This window comes from Vipera berus, assembly GCF_964194415.1.
Source record: "Vipera berus genome assembly, chromosome: 3".
NCBI lineage: Eukaryota > Metazoa > Chordata > Lepidosauria > Squamata > Viperidae > Vipera > Vipera berus.
In genome coordinates, this window is record NC_138204.1 from 174,046,988 (window position 1) to 174,067,547 (window position 20,560).

At 38.4% G+C, this 20,560-nt stretch overlaps 1 protein-coding gene across 4 annotated transcripts in view; it reads left to right on the forward strand.

Annotated features, from left to right (window-relative positions):
- Window positions 1–273: 273 nt before the first annotated feature.
- DTNA (dystrobrevin alpha) overlaps window positions 274–20,560 on the forward strand; it is a 140,671-nt gene continuing 120,384 nt past the window's right edge. For all 4 annotated transcript variants that reach the window (XR_014026173.1, XR_014026174.1, XM_081325814.1 and 1 more), the window contains exon 1: window positions 274–406. Coding sequence is in view for 2 of the 4 variants with exons in the window: in XM_081325814.1 (XP_081181940.1) it covers window positions 390–406 (17 nt within the window). In the remaining 2 variants the exon portion in view is untranslated. The remainder of the gene's footprint in view (window positions 407–20,560) is intronic.

Genomic DNA, 20,560 nt, shown 5'->3' on the forward strand with positions numbered 1-20,560 from the left:
GATAGCAAAGATTAGTAAACACTTTCCTTTCATCAGAGATAGGTTAAAGCACAGGGGCGAGGGAGTTTCGTGGGCTCTCCAAAAGAGAGGAATTAGGAGGGTGGCGTAACGGGGTGGGAGAGAGGAGGCGAGAGGGAGTGGATCTGACTGTTTGTGATTGGTAAGCTGTGCAAATGCATTTGCCAGCAGGACTTCAATGGAATGTGAAACCAAATCAGTTACAAGTTAAAGATAGACACACAGTCTACCCAGCATCTTGGGCAGGGGTTTAAATTCGAGAGTCTTACAGATCTGTGGATTTCTGGAACTTTCTGCTTGCTTCCCCCAGGATTTAGTTCCCATTTTTTTTCAGACAATGCACTGGAATTATTAGGGAGGGTGAGCTGATCATGGTGCAAACTACAGGGTAAGTAGAAAGTGCTTTATTTAAATTTGGTACTTTACAATGCTTGGCTTCCCCTGCTCTAAGCATTTCATAAATTCATAGTTAGAGATAATGTTCCATGGTTGGCCTTTATGAGGCTCAAAATGGGTGCTTTGGCAGGCTGACATTATGATAGAACTCTGTTTAAAAATACCTTTTCTTCCCTGTTCCGAACATTGTAGTTTAAAAGTGGCATTTCATTCCAACCTCATTTAATTTTCCTAGAGAAATGCAAGTTCTATTTCACATGTTGCACTGAAAAATTCTATTTTTTCAGTGATTTTACTACCCCTCTCCCTCATTTTTTAAAACAGGCTCAATAGCGGGCCATTGTACATCAGCCTGGTGATTCTAATTCTGTCTTGACTCTTTTTCAGTATCGTTCTGCAAATTGCAATTTGGGAACACAAATATATTTTAGTACTCTGAAAAATTTATGTTTTCCCCCTAATTCTCCTACTTGGCAATCTTTATCTTTTGTATCTTTGTATTATGTATTTTATGTGGCATCAAAAATATGTATTTAACAAATTAGAATTTGTGAAAACATCAGATAATATACTTAACAATAGAGGTTTGCACACAACTATTTGTAAAATGCATTGGCCTTTGGAAGGTGGCTTTTATGAAAACATTGAATTTAAATTTTAAAATAGAATTTTAAAAAATTCTAACTAGGAAAGGACCTCTGGCATACTTGTTTCCGTGTTCCCCAAATAAGTATATTATATAGTTAGTTCATTGTGTATTTCCATATTATAGTTTTTAAATGGTCATCTTTTATTTAGTCATTGCAATTTATAAAAAATGTTATTGTACTATACACACACACACACACACACACACATTCTGTGCTTCCCACGTTTGAAATTATGTGTAAAAAAGTAAGCAGCTGAAGGAGAATAAAGTGTTTCAGGTTTGCTTTGGTGTGGGTTTTTGATTTTTATAGCCAGTATAGAATTCCTAATCCTCTAGTTAATATTTCAAGAGTTATTTATAGACATCAGAGAATATTTCTCTAAAATATAAAAGTGCCATACTAGCTACAACAGTTCTTATTTGATGGAAAAGTTTATGTATTTGACATTTTGTTCCTTTTGATAGTTGTCTAATTCCAACTTACCATGCTCCGGCAAATTTTGGGAGGAGGGCTATAATGAGAAATATAAATGTTTGAAGTTTAGTTATTTTCTTCTTCTTTCCAGTTATGATTGAGAGGAAATAGAAAAATGTATAAGAACAAATTAAAATTTCAGAGGAAATAAAATGGAGATTATAACTGGTTATAATAGCTGCAATTTGTGATACCATGTATGTTTAGAATAGTAAGAAATGCCCAGAAGGATAATTTGTGCTAGAAACTGGGGATGGGGAGGGAATCCTTCTTTACATGTTTTTTTTATATATAAGGAGAGGGATGCGCTGAGGACCCAGCTACTCAAATGCAGTTTGTATGCATTAGGATATGTTTGTGTGTGTGTGTGTAATTATACCACATCCTAAACCATGGTATACGACCTGCTACCTACCAGATGTGTCAAACTGTGGTCCAGTGAGATTTGATTCTAAGTCCAAAGGAAAATTCAAAAATATAATCAAACAAGAGCTGTTTCTGGTTACAATAAATCTTGCCTTGAGCAACATCTCAAATGTGACATTTTTGTGTAGCTTTTATGATCTAGAAAATAAATATTCTGTATCATAAGACTACAGTAAATGCTTCCATATTTAACTTTTTAAATGTGTATTTGAGGCAACCTCACAATTTTTCACTGATTCTCATAGTGCTTGTCAATAAAACAAAACTATAAATATAAGGTAAATGTTAAATGTAAAATTAAACTGTTCAGCAGCTAGTTAGTTTGTTCCTAATTCAGCTGAACATTTGATATGAAACATAATATGCTGAAGAATACACTTACGAAATAATGTCAAAACAGTAAATTACTGTTGGTTTCAAATTGTATTCTGAAGAACCCATGAGTTTTGTAATTTATCAAGGATTCCTTCATTTCTATGAAGATATAGTTCAGCCACTAAACTGAATTTCTCCTGAATGGATAATGGAGGCAGCAAGATCCAACCAATCTAATCAACATTTTCTGTATTGACTGAGAATGATAGATCATGGGTTGGAACACATTGCAATATAGAAGGATCTCTCTTTAGAGAAACTGAAGCAAAGCTGTTTGAAAGTGAAAAAGTTTAAAAATCACTAGATTAAACAAACCTTATGCTCAAGGCTGACCCTGATTACATTTATTGTGAATGCAACTTGTGGTGGAAACAAACTTAACTGTTGCTTTTAATATGTTAACTGCTTCCTACGATGCTTAGATATTTAACTTTTTTATACTATAAGGTCAAATGACTTTATTACTTATTGAAATCAGTAATCACTCTTCTACTAAAATAACGTGAAAAATATTTAGCAGTAATTTCAGGATTTGTTCTTTGGCAAATTGTTTGCATCCACAATCATTTTATATTAGCTCCAGAAAATATATTCTGAATCCACTTTTGTTCATTATGTTCAAAAGCTGGCCAGGGTTTAAGTGGGTTTGGACTAAGTTAGCAAAGATTAGCCAGTACCCACTGTACTGTACCTATTTCACAGATCATTAATCCTGTTTCTTTTTCTCTGTGATCTCTTTATAGGTTAATGGGAAACTACATAGCGGGGGGGGGGGAAATTCCCTAGAAAGGAAAAACTGATAAAATTATTTACCAAAGAGAAATGGATAGAAATAAATCAGACAGGCACAGTCCTGTCCCATTTTATCATAGTTTACATTTTCTTTTACTAAAGCTGGCAAAGTTATGACATCCAGTATGACTCAGTGTGCAAAAACGTTGTAAATACATGGCTGTAAAATCATATTTGGGTATGTTATGAGTTGTATTCAGAAACTGTCTCTCATTTTAATGATTTAAACTCCAGATCAAAAATTCTGTGTAAGAAAAAAAATATTTTTGTACATTCCTGAATATAATAATGTTCTGTGAAAATAGTCCAGTCTTTCAGTCAGTTCTTTGACCAATGTAGATGTCCATCATGCATGAAAAGTAGTATTCAGCTTTGAATATAAAAGCTATTAAACTAAAATTGCTCTATTAGACTAGAGTTGATATTACTGCATACATTGTGCAATTATTAGTTTTACTATTACAACTTCAGTTATTGTTTGCCATATTTCCAAATTGGTGCTTCTGAAAACACTCTCTCTCTCTCTCTCTCTCTCTCTCTCTCTCTTCTTACAGAAGATTAGAAGATCTAAGAGACTATAGGGATCTCTCTGGAAAAAAAAAGCTGGAGGCAGAGGCAGAATTAATTATTAGTTAATTTTATGCTGCTCTTCCTTCCAAATAATTTGAATGATTATCTCAAAATTCAAAAATAGGGAGTTAGAGGCTATGTAGCTCCCAGGTAATGTAGAGTTTTAAAGGTATTAGCACCTTGAATTGAGTTTAGAAATGGAACACATATATTTTGTTTGGAAGTACCCTTCATCAGTCTCCTCAAAGAATTATGAAACACATGGAAAATAGTAGTAAAGGTAAAGGTTCCCCTGTCTGCCATATCTAGAGAATGGTGCTTATCTCGGTTTCTTGGTTGAAGAACCCAGGGTTGTCTGAAGATCATTTCCATGGCTAGCATGGCTATGCACCAAAGGTGCATGGAACGTTGTTACCTTCCCATCAAAGTGGTATCTATTAATCTACTTGCGTTTGCATGCTTTAGAACTACTAGGTGGGCAGGAACTGGGGCAAGTAATGGGAGCTCACTCCATTGCGCAGAGCTCAGGACTTGAACCTGAACGGTCAGCTCTCCAACTGACAAGCTCAGCATCTTCAACCGCTGAGCCATCATGGCCCCTGGAAAGTAATATTAGCCATATCTAATTAAAGTAAAGTAAAGTAAAGTAAAATTACATCTTGTTTCTGTTTATGCTCTAGCCATGCTTTCTTTTTGTTGGTAGCCCCTAGTTTGCCATGCAGAGGCTAACTGTTGCCTTAGCCTAAAAAGGTGGGGCATTTTTGTCCTTCAACAGATAAGCAGTTAATGTAACTATCTCAGTCTTTCATTGCTCTTGGAAAGTAGTGTTTTCTTCAGTCAACTGTATCATTGGAGCATTAGTTACTATCTTCTCTTTGCTTAGCATTCAAGACTAAGATTAAGTTAGATTATAGGATCCAACTATACTGAATGACAGGTGTGAGTCAGGCTGATAAAACATGCAATAGAGCAAGGCTTTTCAACCTTTTCACCCATTGTACCACTTTTAGGATATGGCAACATCCGAGTACCACCAGTCGCCCAGCAAGGTGTCAAAAACTTGACCAAAAAAAAAAAGGAAAAAAATGATAAAGTACAGGTAGTCCTCGACTTACAACAATTCGCTTAGTGACTGTTCGAAGTTACGATGGCACTGAAAAAAGTGACTTATGACCATTTTTCACACTTATGACTGTTGCAGCATCCCCAGGGTCATGTGATTTACATTCGGATGTTTGGCAACTGATTCATACTTATGACGGTCACAGTGTCCCAGGGTCATGTGATCACCTTTTGCAACTTTTTGACAAGGGAAGTCAATGGCTGGGGGGGTGGAGCTCATCACTCAGGTTGCAGGGTGCCTGTGAGGGGGGAATCCATGGGTCTCTGGTGGAGGGGGGTGGGACTGGGGTGGGTGCCCTTCCTCTCTCCCATCGTCCCTTCCTTCCTTCCTTTCTTCCCTCCCTCTTTGTCCCTTCCTTTTGCAAGCAGGAAATCTTGCCCAGAAATTGCAGCCAGGGATTTCTCTCTCTCTCTCTCTCTCTCTCTCTCTCTCTCTCTCTCTCTCTCTCTCTCTCTCTCTCTCTCTCTCACACACACACACACACACACACACACACTTTCCCTGGCTTGCCCCACATCTGGGATTTCCTCATTTCTTCCTCCCTCCCTTTCCTTCTTTCCTTCCCTCTTTGTCCCTTCTTTTCTCCCGCCAGGAGCTCTCTGTGGACTGGAGCCTGTTGGCGGAGGTCGGGGCCAACCGTACTGAGTCTCCAGCTGATCGGCAGCCCTGGATCCAGCCTCCCAGGCGCACAGCGTCGCAGAGAGCTCCCGGTGGGTCGGCGCAATGCTGTGCACCCAGGAGGCCATATCCAGGGCAGCCGATCAGCTGGAGACTCGGTACGGCCGGCCCTGACTTCCGCCGACGGGCTCCAGTGTTTTGAAAACACTGCATTTTTAGGGTTTCTTTTAATTTCTAGGTGCTTGTTGGTTACTCCAGTGGCCAAGAATAATTTGACCAATTTTGCAGACAATACCATCCTGACTCGAAGGAAGTCCCGAAGCAGCCCAACCACTCCACCCCACTGAAACAGCAAGGGGGCGTCCCTGCTCCCTCCCCTCTCCTGCAGATGCAGGTTCATCTGTTGCGCTTTTGGCATGGACTGCTACAGATTTCAAGCAAACTTTCCCAGCCCCGCGTGGAAAGAGTGAGACCCAACAGGAAATTCTGAAGGCAAAGCGGGCGCTCGCTCCCCACCCCCACCCCTTGGAGCGCTTTCTCTTCCCTCGTATTTATTTCGGGAAATTAAGCTGCATCCTGGGGGAAGAAAGGCATCAACGGCAGCCACAGGGTATTCGGCAGGTGCCGAAGCCGAACTGGGAACAGTTTTCCTTCTTGTCCGTCCTCTCCCATTAGTTCTTTCCCCCAGCTACTTACGATAAGCGGCAGGGAGCAGGTTGTGAAAAGGGTGGTCCTGAGCGCCAGCAGGACCAACTGACCTATCTCCTTGTGCGCCCGGAGGGAGTCTGGAAGGCGCGGCTGCACCTTGTGGGTCAATCAGGTGGGTCCTGCGTGGGGGCTGCTGGCATGCCATCCGATGCCTGGACAGTACTGCACATTGCTGCCAAAGCCCAGGAACGGCAGGGCACAGAAGAGCGCGCAGAGGACGGCTGCCGTGCCGGTGAGCAACCTGGGGATTTCTCCCCCCCTTTCCCTGGCTTGCCCCACATCCGCAAAGTTAGTCAAATTATTTTTGGCCACTGAAGGCAGAGTAACCAACAAGCACCTAGAAATAAAAAAAAAAACAAATGCTTCTGTAGTAGTAAAAATGCAGCGTTTTCACCAAAACACTGGACCCCGTCAGTGGAGGTTGGGGCTGGCCGTACAGGGCTGTGAGGGGTATCGCAAGCTCGCGGGGGGAGGAAAAAAAGATGGAAGAGGCCGCAACAGACAGAGAGAGAGAGAGAGAAAGAGAAGGGGGGAAAGAAGGAAGGGGCCTACCTGCCAAGGGAATGGATGGCTCTGTCCCCTTGCTTCTGAAGTAAGAAGAGGGGGGAAGGACGACATGGATCCCGCACAAGAAGAGTTCAATCCGGTTGCTGCACAATGAGTCCCTGGGGAAGGCGGGGCCTCGCTCTGTGCCTGAGCTCTTTGCACGCCCTCAGTAGGGTTCCTGCAGGGCAGGCTGCCGCCAAGCAGCTTGTTTTCCAGCAGCAAGTGCTGGGAAGGAGCGGAGGGGTGAGGCTGGGGAGAGGAAGGCGATGCCGCGTACCAACAGCCACGTGCTCACGTACCACCAGTGGTACGCGTACCACTGGTTGAAAAGCCCTGCAATAGAGGACTTTGGAGCAACTCTCCATACCAGAAAAAAAAATCATAGTGAACTAAAACTAGTTGGTATTTGCTGAACGTTCTTTTCTTTTATGTTCTAGTAATCTTCATCCAAGATGCTCTGTAGATAGGGGAGAATGCTGGCACAGTTTAATAATGTTAAGTAGCATGTGCTGCTGGGTCATTTTACAAATAGAAGCAAGTAATAACTCAAAGGCAGCTGGCACTAAGATGGCAGCAGCAGCAGCAGCCTGTGGATTACTGTTCCTGCAAGGCTAAGCTGCAGTGGGGATGGGACAAATTGAAAATATTTTAACAGAAAGAAAAGCTCTGTGTCAATGTACTGGGGGTTCTGCTCCCCTCACAGTCACTGAGAAGCCCTGTGGTACAAAGCAGTTGGTAGGTCCAGTGCCTCTTTTAATGTATAAAATATCCAGATGGAGTGATATTAATTAATCTTTTTACAAACTGGATCTCTGCAGTTGCCTTTTTGAACTTCCTATGATGCTTATCACACAGCAACCAACTCAGATCGGCAGAACTGTTAAATACTCACACATCAGAGAAACAGCACTTGTAGGTATTGCAAAAGCTTTGAGTGGGAGAAAGGAGAAGCTTGGCATAGGTTGATTCAGCAACTGTACAGTACTAATTAATATTTGGGATTCTGAAACATAAATCAGACATGCTTTGAAGCATAAGACAGTCATTTAATAGATATTGCCACAGGCATTATTTGGCTCTTGTACAGCTCCTGTGCTGGCAGCTGCATTCAGGACAACTGAAGGGCATTGTTACCTTCCTGGAAGGATTTTTTTTTCATTTTATTGCATTTTATCACATTTAGTTACGTTAGAAAAAATATATTACAGTAGCTTTGTTACTTAAAACTTTAGTTGATTTTTTTTTATTAAAATTGAAGTCAGCATCACAGAGAGCTTTCTGCTGTAGAATTTTTCTTCCTTTGTTTTTCTCTTTGCTCCCCACATTCTGTTGTTTTTGTACTGTTTCCTCACTAGGATAAACTTTCAGTTATAAATTTATTAAGATACCTTCTTTCTGCGTGACCAGAATCAGCAATTTTATTTATTTATTTATTTATTTATTTATTATTGGGACTTATATGCCGCCCTATCTCCCGAAGGACTCAGGACGGCTAACAACAATAACATACAATAAATACAGAAGTTAAGATAAAATTAAAATTAAAGACCTCTGTACAATAAATTAAAATTAAAATTAAAATAAATTAAAAATTAGAGTTAAAAAATTAAAAACATAATTAAAATCCCTGTCAGGCCAGGTCAGCCAGGTGGAAAAGGAGTGTTTTGAGGCCACGGCGAAAGGACTGGAGATCTGGGGCCATCCGAAGCTCATGGGGGAGCTGGTTCCACAGGGCTGGCGCTCCCACAGAGAAGGTCCTCCCCCTGGGGGTCGCCAGCCGACATTGTCTAGCCGATGGTACCCTGAGGAGGCCTTCTCTGTGTGAGCGTACTGGGCGATGGGAATTCGTTCCCAGCAACAGATGGTCCTGCAAGTATCCCGGGCCTAAGCCATGTAGGGCTTTAAAGGTAAGTACCAGCACCTTAAATCTCACCCGGAGGGCAACCGGTAACCAATGCAGCTCACGCAGGAGGGGTGTAATATGGGAGTATCGGGGTGCTCCCATCACTACCCGTGTAGCCGTACTCTGCACCAGCTGAAGCCTCCGGGTGGTCTTTAAGGGCAGCCCCACGTAGAGAGCATTGCAGTAATCTATATGGGAGGTAACGAGTGCGTGGGTGACTGTGCATAGGGCATCTCGGTCCTGAAAGGGGCGCAACTGGCATACCAGGCGAATCTGGGCAAATGCCCCCCTAGCCACGACTCCAATATGATTTTCAAAACTGAGTCGTGAATCCAGGAGGACGCCTAGATTGCGTGCTCTATCAACGGGAGGTAACATCTCTCCTCATATAACCAAAGATGGAACCTCTTGGACTAAACGAGATGCCGGTACGTAAAGCCACTCAGTCTTGGCCGGGTTGAGCCGGAGCCTGTTCTTTCCCATCCAAATCTGTACCGCTTCCAGGCAACGGGACATCACATCGAGGGCATCACTGGGTTGGTTCGGGGTGCAGATGAAAAGCTGGGTATCATCAGCATATTGATGATACCTCACCCCGAAGCCACTGATGATCTCTCCCAGCGACTTCATATAGATGTTGAACAGGAGGGGCTAAATTACTAAATTCCATTGAAAAAATGAACCCAAGATACAATAAATAGATAGGAATATGGTGTCATAAGAAATAATAAAACATAGCTGTTGTAGCCTAGGATGATCAGCTAAAAGTCCTTTCTTGGTAAATCATAGTCATTCAATACAGACCAACATTGGGCTGCATGGACTTTTGAAGTTGATACGATTTTTCAGATTTGTAAATACAGTGGAAGTAGATCTTGTCTATCTAGGCATCCTTCATATCTACAGCCATTTAAGGAACTGGTTGAAGAGCATTAAATGTGCTATGTTTTATTCTATGTTAGATACTTTCCATGGAATATTTCCCATGTGATACAGTCAATATAGACACTAGGATTAAACTATATGTTATGCTTATTTATATTGAGATTTGTTTGGTTTTGACTTAGTTGCCAGGCATGTTCAGCCACTTTAATTTTTATATATTACTAAGATTTATGGCTTAGTAGAAAGTGTAATCAGGAATTTTATTCTATAAAGTGTGGTTTACAGTGCGAATTAGGCTGAGTATTTTTTTCCTGAATCATGTAACTTCCAGAATAGATTGTGATAATGCTATGAATATAAGGCATCTTACTTAGAAAAAAGAATTCAAATAAACACCTATGGAATGAGGAATTACTGGCTTGTCATTTATATTTATGAAATTGATTTGGGAAGTAGTAATTGATGACATACTATAAATGAACTACCTTCTATCTGTCTAGTTCACCCACCATTTTTTTATTCCTAGCACTCCTCAGCCTTTTCCCAGATAGATATCAAACAAAAAGACCTAAGGCAAGTCTTTTCTGGTGTACAAAGTGTTTTAATAAGCAATGAAAGCTCCTGTGTATATTTATTCATGAGTTTATGGTTGCTGCCTATATACAGAATAACAAAGTTGGAAGGGAACTTGGAGGTCTTCTAGTCCAATCCCCTGCTCAAGCAGGTAACCCATACCATTTCAGATAAATGGTTGTCCAATCTTCTTAAAAACCTCCAGTGATGGAGCACCCACAACTTCTGGAGGTAGGTTGTTCTACTGATTAATTGTTCTGTCAGAAAATTTCTCCTTAGTTCTTTGTTGGTTCTCTCCTTGATTAGTTTCCATTTTACTTGATGTTCTTAATTTAACTCCTTCATCACTATCCTTGTAATCCTTTCCTTTACTTGGACCCTAGGGATTTTTTTAAAAAAAAACTTCACCAGAGCTGAAACCAGTGAATGCACCTTTATCTTTGTTCACACCTCTTACCCCAACAACCCTTAGAGCTAATTATATCTTTTAATCAATAGTCAACATCCTCCTCTCCCTCTCCAAGCAAGGAAAGTGAATGTTAACCCTTTTATGATTATCACATCCTATTTTACATTCAAATGTTCTACTGTTAAGGAACTGTGATTTGAATATAAATAAATTGGCAAAACTCTTTGATATATGTGAAATAACATGAAATATGAGTGTCTACCCACAAAAGGTAGCAGTCTGCTTAGGTCTTTAAATGCATGTTCTCTCTCCAGATTGACAAGCATTGTTTTCTCCTGCTCCAAGTGTTAATGCTTATTGATAAGTAATTCTGTGTCTATATCCTGCTCAAAAATAAAGGCATATATGATTATTTGGTCTTCTTTCATGAGTTTAATATAACCCTCACTTTCAGGCTGCCTCTCCCCAACTGTTCCTGTGTTGTCCCACTAAAATTACCTTCTTAGTAGTGCCAAAGAACTAAATTGAAAAGCTTTCCTGTTGACAGGAGAGATTATGGTGTTTGTGTGTGTGTGTGTGTGTGTGTGTGTGTGTGTGTGTGTGTGTGTGTGTGTGTGCGCGCGCGCGCCTTTGAGTCAGTGTTGACTCCTGGCAACTACCTAGACAAGTCCTTGCAGTTTTCTTGGCAAGGAAGTGGTCTGACATTGCCTACTTCCTAGGGCTGAAAGAGAGTGACTGGCCTAAGATCACCCAATTGGCTTTGTGCCTAAGGCAGAGCTAGAGTCCACAGATTCCCAGTGTCTAGCCTGATGCCTCAACCACTACACCTACCTGGTTCTTATGTCATTACTATTCTATGCTTATTTAACAAATCTGAATATTTTATATTGTAGTAAACTGAGGCATGCCATGGTACCTGTTATATTTTTCCTTAATATTCTGTCTATCCAAAATCATGCCTCTGGTTTTGCTCAAATTCAACTGACATCTACCAGCCTTGGATTCCATCAGCTTTAGAGATCAGAGAAAGATAGCAACACACTTAATTTAGAACAGAGCATTGATACATGAATGTCTACATCTGTCATTATTCACATTCTCTTATACCAAAAAGACAGATGATTTAATGCAGCAATAATGCCTTTCATACAAATCAGAGTTCATCTAAGGATTTCAAAGTGCTTTACTGACTACTTAGACTGGTAGTTGGGGATATGTAGCTACTTACAGATTCTCATTTGTAGTGCACCTTGTATGCAAACATTTCCAGATTTCTAAAAAAAAGTCAAGACATTATTGTTGCTTTTCCTATGGAAATGAATGATAGGTTTTGCAAAAACATATATATTTCTGGAATGGAAGAAATACGCAATAGAAAATGATCTTAACCCTGATTCTCAAGCCAGTAATATATGCTCTTGGCATTGTCTATCTAAATATCCCTTATTTAATTATTTAGTTTTGCATATTTCTGCCCTGAAAAAAATCCTGCAGTTAACAAACCATTTTGCTTTGCCTCTGAAAAGTATATTTGTAAATATACATGAATATGTGTAACAGGGGGATGGTCAATTATGGAATTTGAGTTATTTTGTAGACACTAATCATCAATACATAAGGATAATTAAATAAATTATATTGTTTTATAATATAATATAAATGAAGGTTATGCAACACCCCAATGGAAGTGTTGTTAAAAATTTATTGTGATTTATGTATGTATATATGAATCTCAAAAGTTCATCCATTTTGGCTGGCTTTGATGACAGAAATTACTTGTTCCAGCTCCCAGTAATGCAATTGTACATAATTTCCAAATCCCACACAATCAGCACTTGAAAGTGTTTTTTTCGGGAGGGGGAGGCGGGAAATAATATGAGAACAACATTCCATTTTTCTTGAGTTCAAAGCTGCAAGTGAACAAAATGGATTGCTTTGTCTTTGTCCTTGCTATGAATGTTCAGCAGCGAAGCAAAAACTATCCTTCAGCTTAGAGACCTAAAAAAACCAAGCCATAACCAGGCTGTAAGTTTTTAGTTTTACCTCTCTTTATATAATGCATTTCTCTTTTATGAGACTAACATTTAGCCCTGTACATTTATTCCAGGGAGTACGTAGGGATTTGTTTTTTGTATATTTCTCCTACTTAATTTTTCAAGATGAGCTTGCAATTTTGGGGGAGCATACTTGGGAATATGTTCCACTGAATATAAAAGAGCATAATAACTAGGATGTCACTGTTAGGAAGTAAATTGTTGAAAGTCTTCAGAAAAGTGTTTGACCACAATAAGTCTTTCGTGAATAGAATTTCTCCATTAAAAAAATTCTAATTGAGGATTAAGTTTCTTTACTAAAGGCAGTGATTATATAAATCAGTCCTAGCTTTTATCATGATTCAATGAGTGATCAACAATCTACAAAGAAGATGGTATAGAGTTGGAATGGTGGACATACTTACAAATACAGTCACGATACAGAAAAGACAAAAAAGAACCAGGGATAAAATTAGAACATACACAATTAGATAAAATTCTTTTAGGAACAGAAGACCAAATGATAAAAAAGATATATCAATATTTATTAGAACAGGATTTGTTAGAAGAACAGGTAAAAGAAACAATGTTAACCCGGAGTAAAAATTTTGGTTACAGTATTGACCTAGATAATTGGCAATCACTATGGGATAGAAATAGGAGGTTAACGCTAGCCACCTCCTATAAAGAGAATCTGTACAAGATGTTTTATAGATGGTACCTTCCTCCTACAAGGTTAGCAAAAATAGATAAAAAAATCTCAACAATGTGCTGGAAATGCAGAAGGCTTCCAGGGACTTACTATCATATGTGGTGGGAATGTTCAAAAGCGCAAAACTTTTGGCAGCGGATAAAAAATTGGTTGGAAGAAATATTACTACAAAAAATTGATTTAAAACCAGAAACCGTCTTATTAGGGATTATTAGCTATAAACTCAGCAAAGCATCTTTCTACTTATTAGTGCATATTTTAACCGCAGCAAGATTGGCATATGCCCAAAAATGGAAAAGAAAGGAAACACCCACTGAAGAAGAAATAATAGATAACATTTTATCCTGCGCTGAAATGGACAGGTTAACCCTACAGATCAAAAATAAGACTGAAACATAGTATTATGAAATTTGGCAAAATTTGTACAATTGGTTAGAGATAAGGAGGATCGCTGAGATGACTATTGTTTAATTAGTTGATAATGTAAGGATTTCTTATTAGCAACTATATCAGGATACAACTGAAAGATATGTAAATATAATGCTGACAACTGAAAGACAGTTTACTAAAAAATTTACAGATGTTATATGTACAGTTTGTTATACTCTGTCCTGTCATAGAATGTATTTTAAGTTTTTGTTATTTTTACTGTAACATGAGGTAATACTAATAGTAGTGTTGTAGCTAGGGAAGTTGAATCATGTCCACTTTTGTTTTTAAATGTACATTTAATAAAATTTTCTTTAAAAAAAATCTACAAAGAAAAACTTCTAATTGATCAACTTCTCTGGTCTGTGTGTACTTGACTTAAATAGTATAATAAAACTTTTTAAATTTCATAGTATAAAGGATGGAAACAACTTAAATTTTATAGAATCTTCTAGAGATTTATTTTTTTTAAATGGTTTAGTAGCCATTCCAGGAAATAATTGAGCCAGTTTATCTATTCTGTCGCTACTTTTTTGGTGATGTTGCCCTATCAGATGTCATCTACCTGAACTTTACAGTCATTCCATTTTTCTTTAGAGCAGGGCTCTTCAAACTTGGCCCTTTTATGCCTGAATGAGGAATTCTTTGAGTTGAAGTCCACAAGTCATAAAAGGGCAAAGTTTGAAGAGCCCTGCTTTAGAGTAAAAGAATCAGTGCCAACAAAAATGAAGTTCAACCAGCATCAACCAACATTTAACAAACTTGCAAAAGATTAGCCAGAGTGCTGACAATGTTACTTCCAGAATCTATGAATCTACTGAAATCCATGTTGGAAGCAACTTTAAGCAGAAAATTAGAGAGTTACAGAGCAAGTTATTCTACAATTCTCTATAATGAAGGTGGAAAACATTTAAATGTAGGCTATTCTTAGAATGTAGCCTATTCTATTTGGTAGATGAAAAAAACCAAGCAAATAAACTCAAATTGATTGATCACAAGATCACTATAACTTTATATTTGTATTGTTATTTGTATTATTCTGGCTTTTTGTGAGAAGGCTACAGATTCTTCAATTTCTGCTCCTCAAGTAAATTAAAGTTATTCTTTCTAGTGTTTACAGATAGTCCTCAACTTGGGACCACATCTGAGCCCAGAATTTCTGTTGCTAAGCAAGGCAGCTGTTAAGTGAGTTTTGCCCCATTTTACAACCTTTTTGCCACATTTGTTAAGCAAATCACTGCAGTTGTTAAGTGAATCATGCCATCATTGAGTGAATCTGGCTTCCTCCATTGACTTTACTTGTCAAAAGCCATCTGGGAAGGTTCCAAATGGTGATCACAGGACCTAATGCATATTTTTGCCATAAACATGCTTAATCAGGCTTTGGTTGCTTATGGGTCTTTCTATAGAGTGAGTAATTACAAAAGTCCTGACTTAGTGTTAATATTCTGACAGTCCTTCATTCTTGAATCTTATATTAAAAGGTCTTGAAGCTTATTCTCTTCTTTCAAACACTGAATTGTTTAACCAATTAGCAAGTCCTCCAAGCTTTAAGGAACAGTTGATGCTTAAAGCAAAACTGGACTGAAGTGACTGAGCCTTCAGGCCATACATTTAGTGCCTGGGGGATGATGGACTTTTACAGATCACTTTCAAATATGTTTAGCTGTTTTTCCTAGATCAACCTGATCTGAAAGTGTTATTGGCAGGCTGAAATGCAGCTTGGTTAGCTAGTGCTGATTTTGATGAGCTCTGCAACCGTGACATCATAAACATGCCTCTATTTCTTTTACCCACTGTTAAATGAATAATCATAAGGCTATACATAGGGCAGATTTTTTTTTGCTTGGCCAGTTGTTGACCAAGTGGTTATTTACCATTTCTTGAGTTCAGGAATGGATTTGATAATGTACATCTGTAACCTGTTAATCCAACCTTTCATTAAAGTAGAATTAATTCATCTAGATGTGCTTCCTATCTGGACTACTTCATAAGGTTGACATAAATCTTGCAAGTATGGAAGTCATTTCTCCCCTGTTTCCTTCACAGCCCAAGAAACCAGGAAGGATCCCTTCTGAGATGTTTGCCACGCTCACATTCCTGCTATGGGTTAAGATGCCTCTTATCTGACCATACCCCTGGCTACAGTTCTTCCTCCTATCTCCCAAAGTCATTCCCACACATACCACTACATCTAGTGAACTTCCATAGCTCAGAATTAACTCAAAACTGGATTTTCCTGGGACTAGTCTTTAACTGGGGTGTGAATAATGATAGTTGTCAGGCTTTGGAGAACTAACTTTGGGGAATATGTTTCCTCAGAACCTGTGATAATTTATATCAGAACATTTATAGGTATGATTTAATGTTCTAGGAGTTAATCATAGTCTTTGATAGGTTGGGTAGCTCTGGTCATTTTCTGTGCCTGTTATAGGAATAATCTGCCTAAACTTCACAATAGTCATGTTTTTCTCCCAAATATACCTTGTTGCCAGTTGCTTAATAGGTGGCGAGAAGAGATGCAGCTTTCTCAGAATTAGGTATTCAAAATTTTGGCTAGCTAGTTTTCATGAAGTTTTTAACCTTTCTGTTCTTTAATGTTCTAATATGGTTGATGCTTCTATGGCCTTTTTGTTTCAATTCCAGTCCTTGACTTCAGATATTTCATACATGGATATTTGTATACAGGTAGTCCTCAACTTATAACTATTTATTTAACAGTGGTTCAAAGTTATGATGTCTTTGGAAAAAAGTGACTTACAACCCATAACTGCACTTAAAACATTGTACCATCCCCGCAGTCACATGATCCCAATTTGGATGCTTACATCTGGTTGCAGCATCCTCCAGTCACAAGATTGTGATTTATCTTTTTTTTTGCCAACTTAGGTGAAGTTGGATTCACCTAAGAATTGTGTGATTTGGTGTAAAAAGTGTCATAAAATCAAGTCTAATGTGACTTTCAACCACAGCAGCTTAAAATGGAATACCCAGTCCCAATTGTGGTCATAAGTCAAAGACTAATTCATATATATTTATATGCTGTATAATAGGGGTGTCAAACTCAATTTCATTGAGGGCCACATCAGCATTGCGGTTGCCCTCAAGGGGCCAGGTGGGTATGGCCAGGGTGGGTGTGGCCTACTGGATGGATGTTGCTAGAGTGCATATGGCCTACTGGGTGGGTGTGGCCAGCTCTACATTGTTCGCATCAAGGGTGCCTATGGGGGCCTGGGCAGGAGTGGGACAGATCTGAGGGTCTCTGGCAGAAGGAGGGTCTCTGGGCCAGGGCCAAGGCAGTGGGGGCCATTCCCTCGCTGTTTCCAGGATGGCTTTGCGGGCCACATGAAACCACTTCACAGGCCGGATCCGGCCCCCGGGCCTGGTGTTTGACATGTCTGCTGTATAATATATTGATAAATGCTCCTGAGAAAATTTAGAAAAGTAGAAATGAACTGCACAAATTATTTTTACTACGATAGTAGCAGGTAGTAATAAACCATCTCTTGTGTTTCATAGACATTTTCCCAGTTCAGGAGCTATCATATGTATTTGTTCATTCAGTTGTTCTTTACTTAATGATATTTAATTTAAAACATTAAATATTACAGCAACCAATATTTCCTGAATGAGGCATAATGTACTTGTATATGGCTATGTAAAGTAATCTGTAGCTTCAATAATAAATATTTTGCTGAAATAATAACTTAGTATGAAATTCAGCTTACAATAATGCAATGCATGTTAAAATATGGCATATTATTTCTGAAACAATGTAATCAAAACCATGAACATGAGAATGGCAAATAGCTTACTAGGACAGTACAAGAAGAATTCTTATTCTGATAGGACCTCAGCATATATGGCAATCTGTGAAAGTATGGATTAAAATAAAATATAATCTGTTGTCCTTTCCTGAGTCAGCATCCCATTTGTTCACGGTATGCTTTGATTTGAAAATTTGCTGAGTTGCTACTACATAAATAGGACATCCCAGGCTTTGGGATAATGAAAACACACTTGAATTCTGCAATGGCAAGGACTGTGTAAATAGCTACAGGACAGCAATTCTGAAAGAATACTTATTGTCCATTCTCATGTAGTCATCATACAGAGTCAGGTACAGTATACACGCTGTCCCTGCTGGTTAGTCCTTTAAGAAATAAAATGTATAAATTGCTTCACAATTCAATTAAGATATTTCAGATATTTATAAATATATAAATCTTTAAAGGTTTAGCTGAAATTGGTTATAGTTTTTGTATAGTTTCATGTTTTCAGACATGGGTTCCTGACTTGGATTGCAAATTTCCTATAGATTTATCCTTTTGGAAATAATTGGACAGAAGTTATTTTGAATATTAATGTTTTTGAAGACTAGTTGCTCTGAATTAAAAGAAAAATAAAAGGAGGATAGTAGAAATGGATGTTGGATGCTTTTATAATCACCCCCCCCTCCAAATTATAGCACAAGTTTGAGAAGTTACTGATTAAACTGTTAACTCTGCAATAATATGAAAAATGATTTGAAATTGGGAGACTAGGGAGAAATTAGATTGCATGCACCAGAACTAGTCTTTATGTTTATTTTTCATGTTTGCAAAACTGATTTAAATGTCAACAATTCTCTTATATAAATATGCTTTGAATATATGTAAAATTATAATTTACTGTTTGAAAGTTGTATTTATATGTTTCCCCTCTCCTCTTTTTAAAATTTTGCACAGATAAAAATGTAAGCTTTCTCATTAGTCCTAAATTGGAGAAGTGTGAAGAGATGCCGAATGGGGAAATCATCTGTCTTATTTAAGTCCCCCCCTCCCCAATTTATTTTGGCTAAGGCAGGAGGTGATTATGTGACATTCTGGATTTCTGGACCCTTTTATTCAGAATTTTCCTCCAGTGAAATGGGAGAATTGGAAACTAGGCAGTAGTTATATTGCTTGGAGATCCAAAATTCCAGGTGAATAATAGAAATAGAAATAGACATGATAATCACAACCTCTAAATGGTTTCCTCTTCCAGTTTGCTTGCTTGCTTGCTTGCTTGTTTTAAAAGATTTATATAACTGCTCATTGTAACAACAAACTTGTGTGATTTACAAAACAGTAAGTTTGAAAGTCACTGATGGTAATCCCTCTGTGGCAGGCTTATCAAGCTTTTTGTGGGTATAAGGCATGGTGGGATTCAGCCAGTTCGTACCAGTTCGGTAGAACTGGTAGCTAATTTTTTGTTGCCCAGGCCCAGAATGGACTTCTGGAAGCGGCATCCACACAGAGAACCGGTTGTTCACATATTTGAATCCCACCACTGGTATAAGGTGAATCTTCTATATAGGTGCGGCTTTCCCCAATGATGGTTGGGCCTCTCCACTATATCGTAACCCTTTTGAAAGTTTTCTGAGTGAAGTAGCTCTATTTGATTCAGATACTTTAATATCAGATTAATATGGGTTAGCATTCTTTTTTTAGCGTCCTTACTACAGCATACAATTCATATTTTTGTATTAATAGAATGTTTTGTGCTATGCTTATTTCTATGATTTCTTGGTTTTCATTCCAAATTCAGTTTAGATATACTGTATTGCTTATTTATTAAGTTAGTGGGCATTGCTATTGAGCATAAAGACTTTTCAGAGACATAGGCTTTTACATGTACTGGTACGATATGGTCATTAACGTCTTCAAAGTTATAAAGAGAATTGTTGCTAAAACTAATTCTAAACTTGTTCCATAGCCTAATATGGATATGAAATGTATTTGGCTTCAGCCCTTCATGGTACTTGTCTGCCAAATTTTTACAGTGATCTGTTCCATGATGAATTTACTCTAAGTGGTAAATAAAAAAGTATATAATGGAATAGTCTGTCATATTCCCTGACTTTGTCATAGCTCAACATTATTGAAATATGGTTTGCATCTGTTATACTGGAAAGAAAAAATGATAAAATGGGGAGACGTTTTCCTCTTATTTTTACATATTTCAAAGGCTACTTCCATGTTGTCTAATAAACTTCAAATTAGGCATGTACTTAGGGAAATAAAGTATCTGTGGTAGCCTATGCCATCTTTGCATCTATGTACTATGGGGTTTTATTTTAATATACATTCCTCTATGCAGAAGTTGATAATTAGAGCAAGAAGAAAGGAAATCTGACTTTCTTCCCCTGTTGTTGCTTTACTTCACTGACAGGGGAAGGGGATTCTTTCAAATAGTCTAGGTTAGGCGGGGCTAGTCCCCCTTAGCCTGTAAACCTCTTTGATATTTCTGCAGATTGTAGCATTCCCTTTGAGTTTGCAGGTATATCATTCCTAAGTACATACACTGTCAGTTTAACCAGAGATTGGATGAAAACATAGTGTGGTTTATTCGGTTTCAACTTAGTATAATTCTCATTAATGGCTAAGCATGATGTTTGAACTTATGGTTTATCCAATAAAAATTGCTAAGCATATCATGATACAGTTCTGTCAAAAAAAAACCTCCCTTTTTATGACCCCGTAATCCCTTAATTTGGGGGAGAGACAGGGTGACTGGATGGAGCTGAATGTTTACTGGCCAGATACTCTTCCTGATGACATATAGTCAGAAAGAAGGTTAATATTATACGCATCTCTGCATATTTGCCTGTAAAACTCAGTTTTATCTTGGACTACAAGATAGCACACAACTATTGGAACTGAGTCAGTAATTCCTTCTGTAGGCATTGCTGGAGACTTGGCCTTGCAAGGCAGCTAAACAACCACCTATAAGCAGCCATATTTTGTGGGCAAAATATCAGTGAATGCTCCCCAGGCTCTGGAAAACTGACTTGATAACACTATCAGGTCCTCGGCATCAATATTCTTTCTTCTCTGCATTTGCTGATACATCCTTGAAACTCTGTAAAGCAACCTATATTATAAAGCATTGCAATTGTG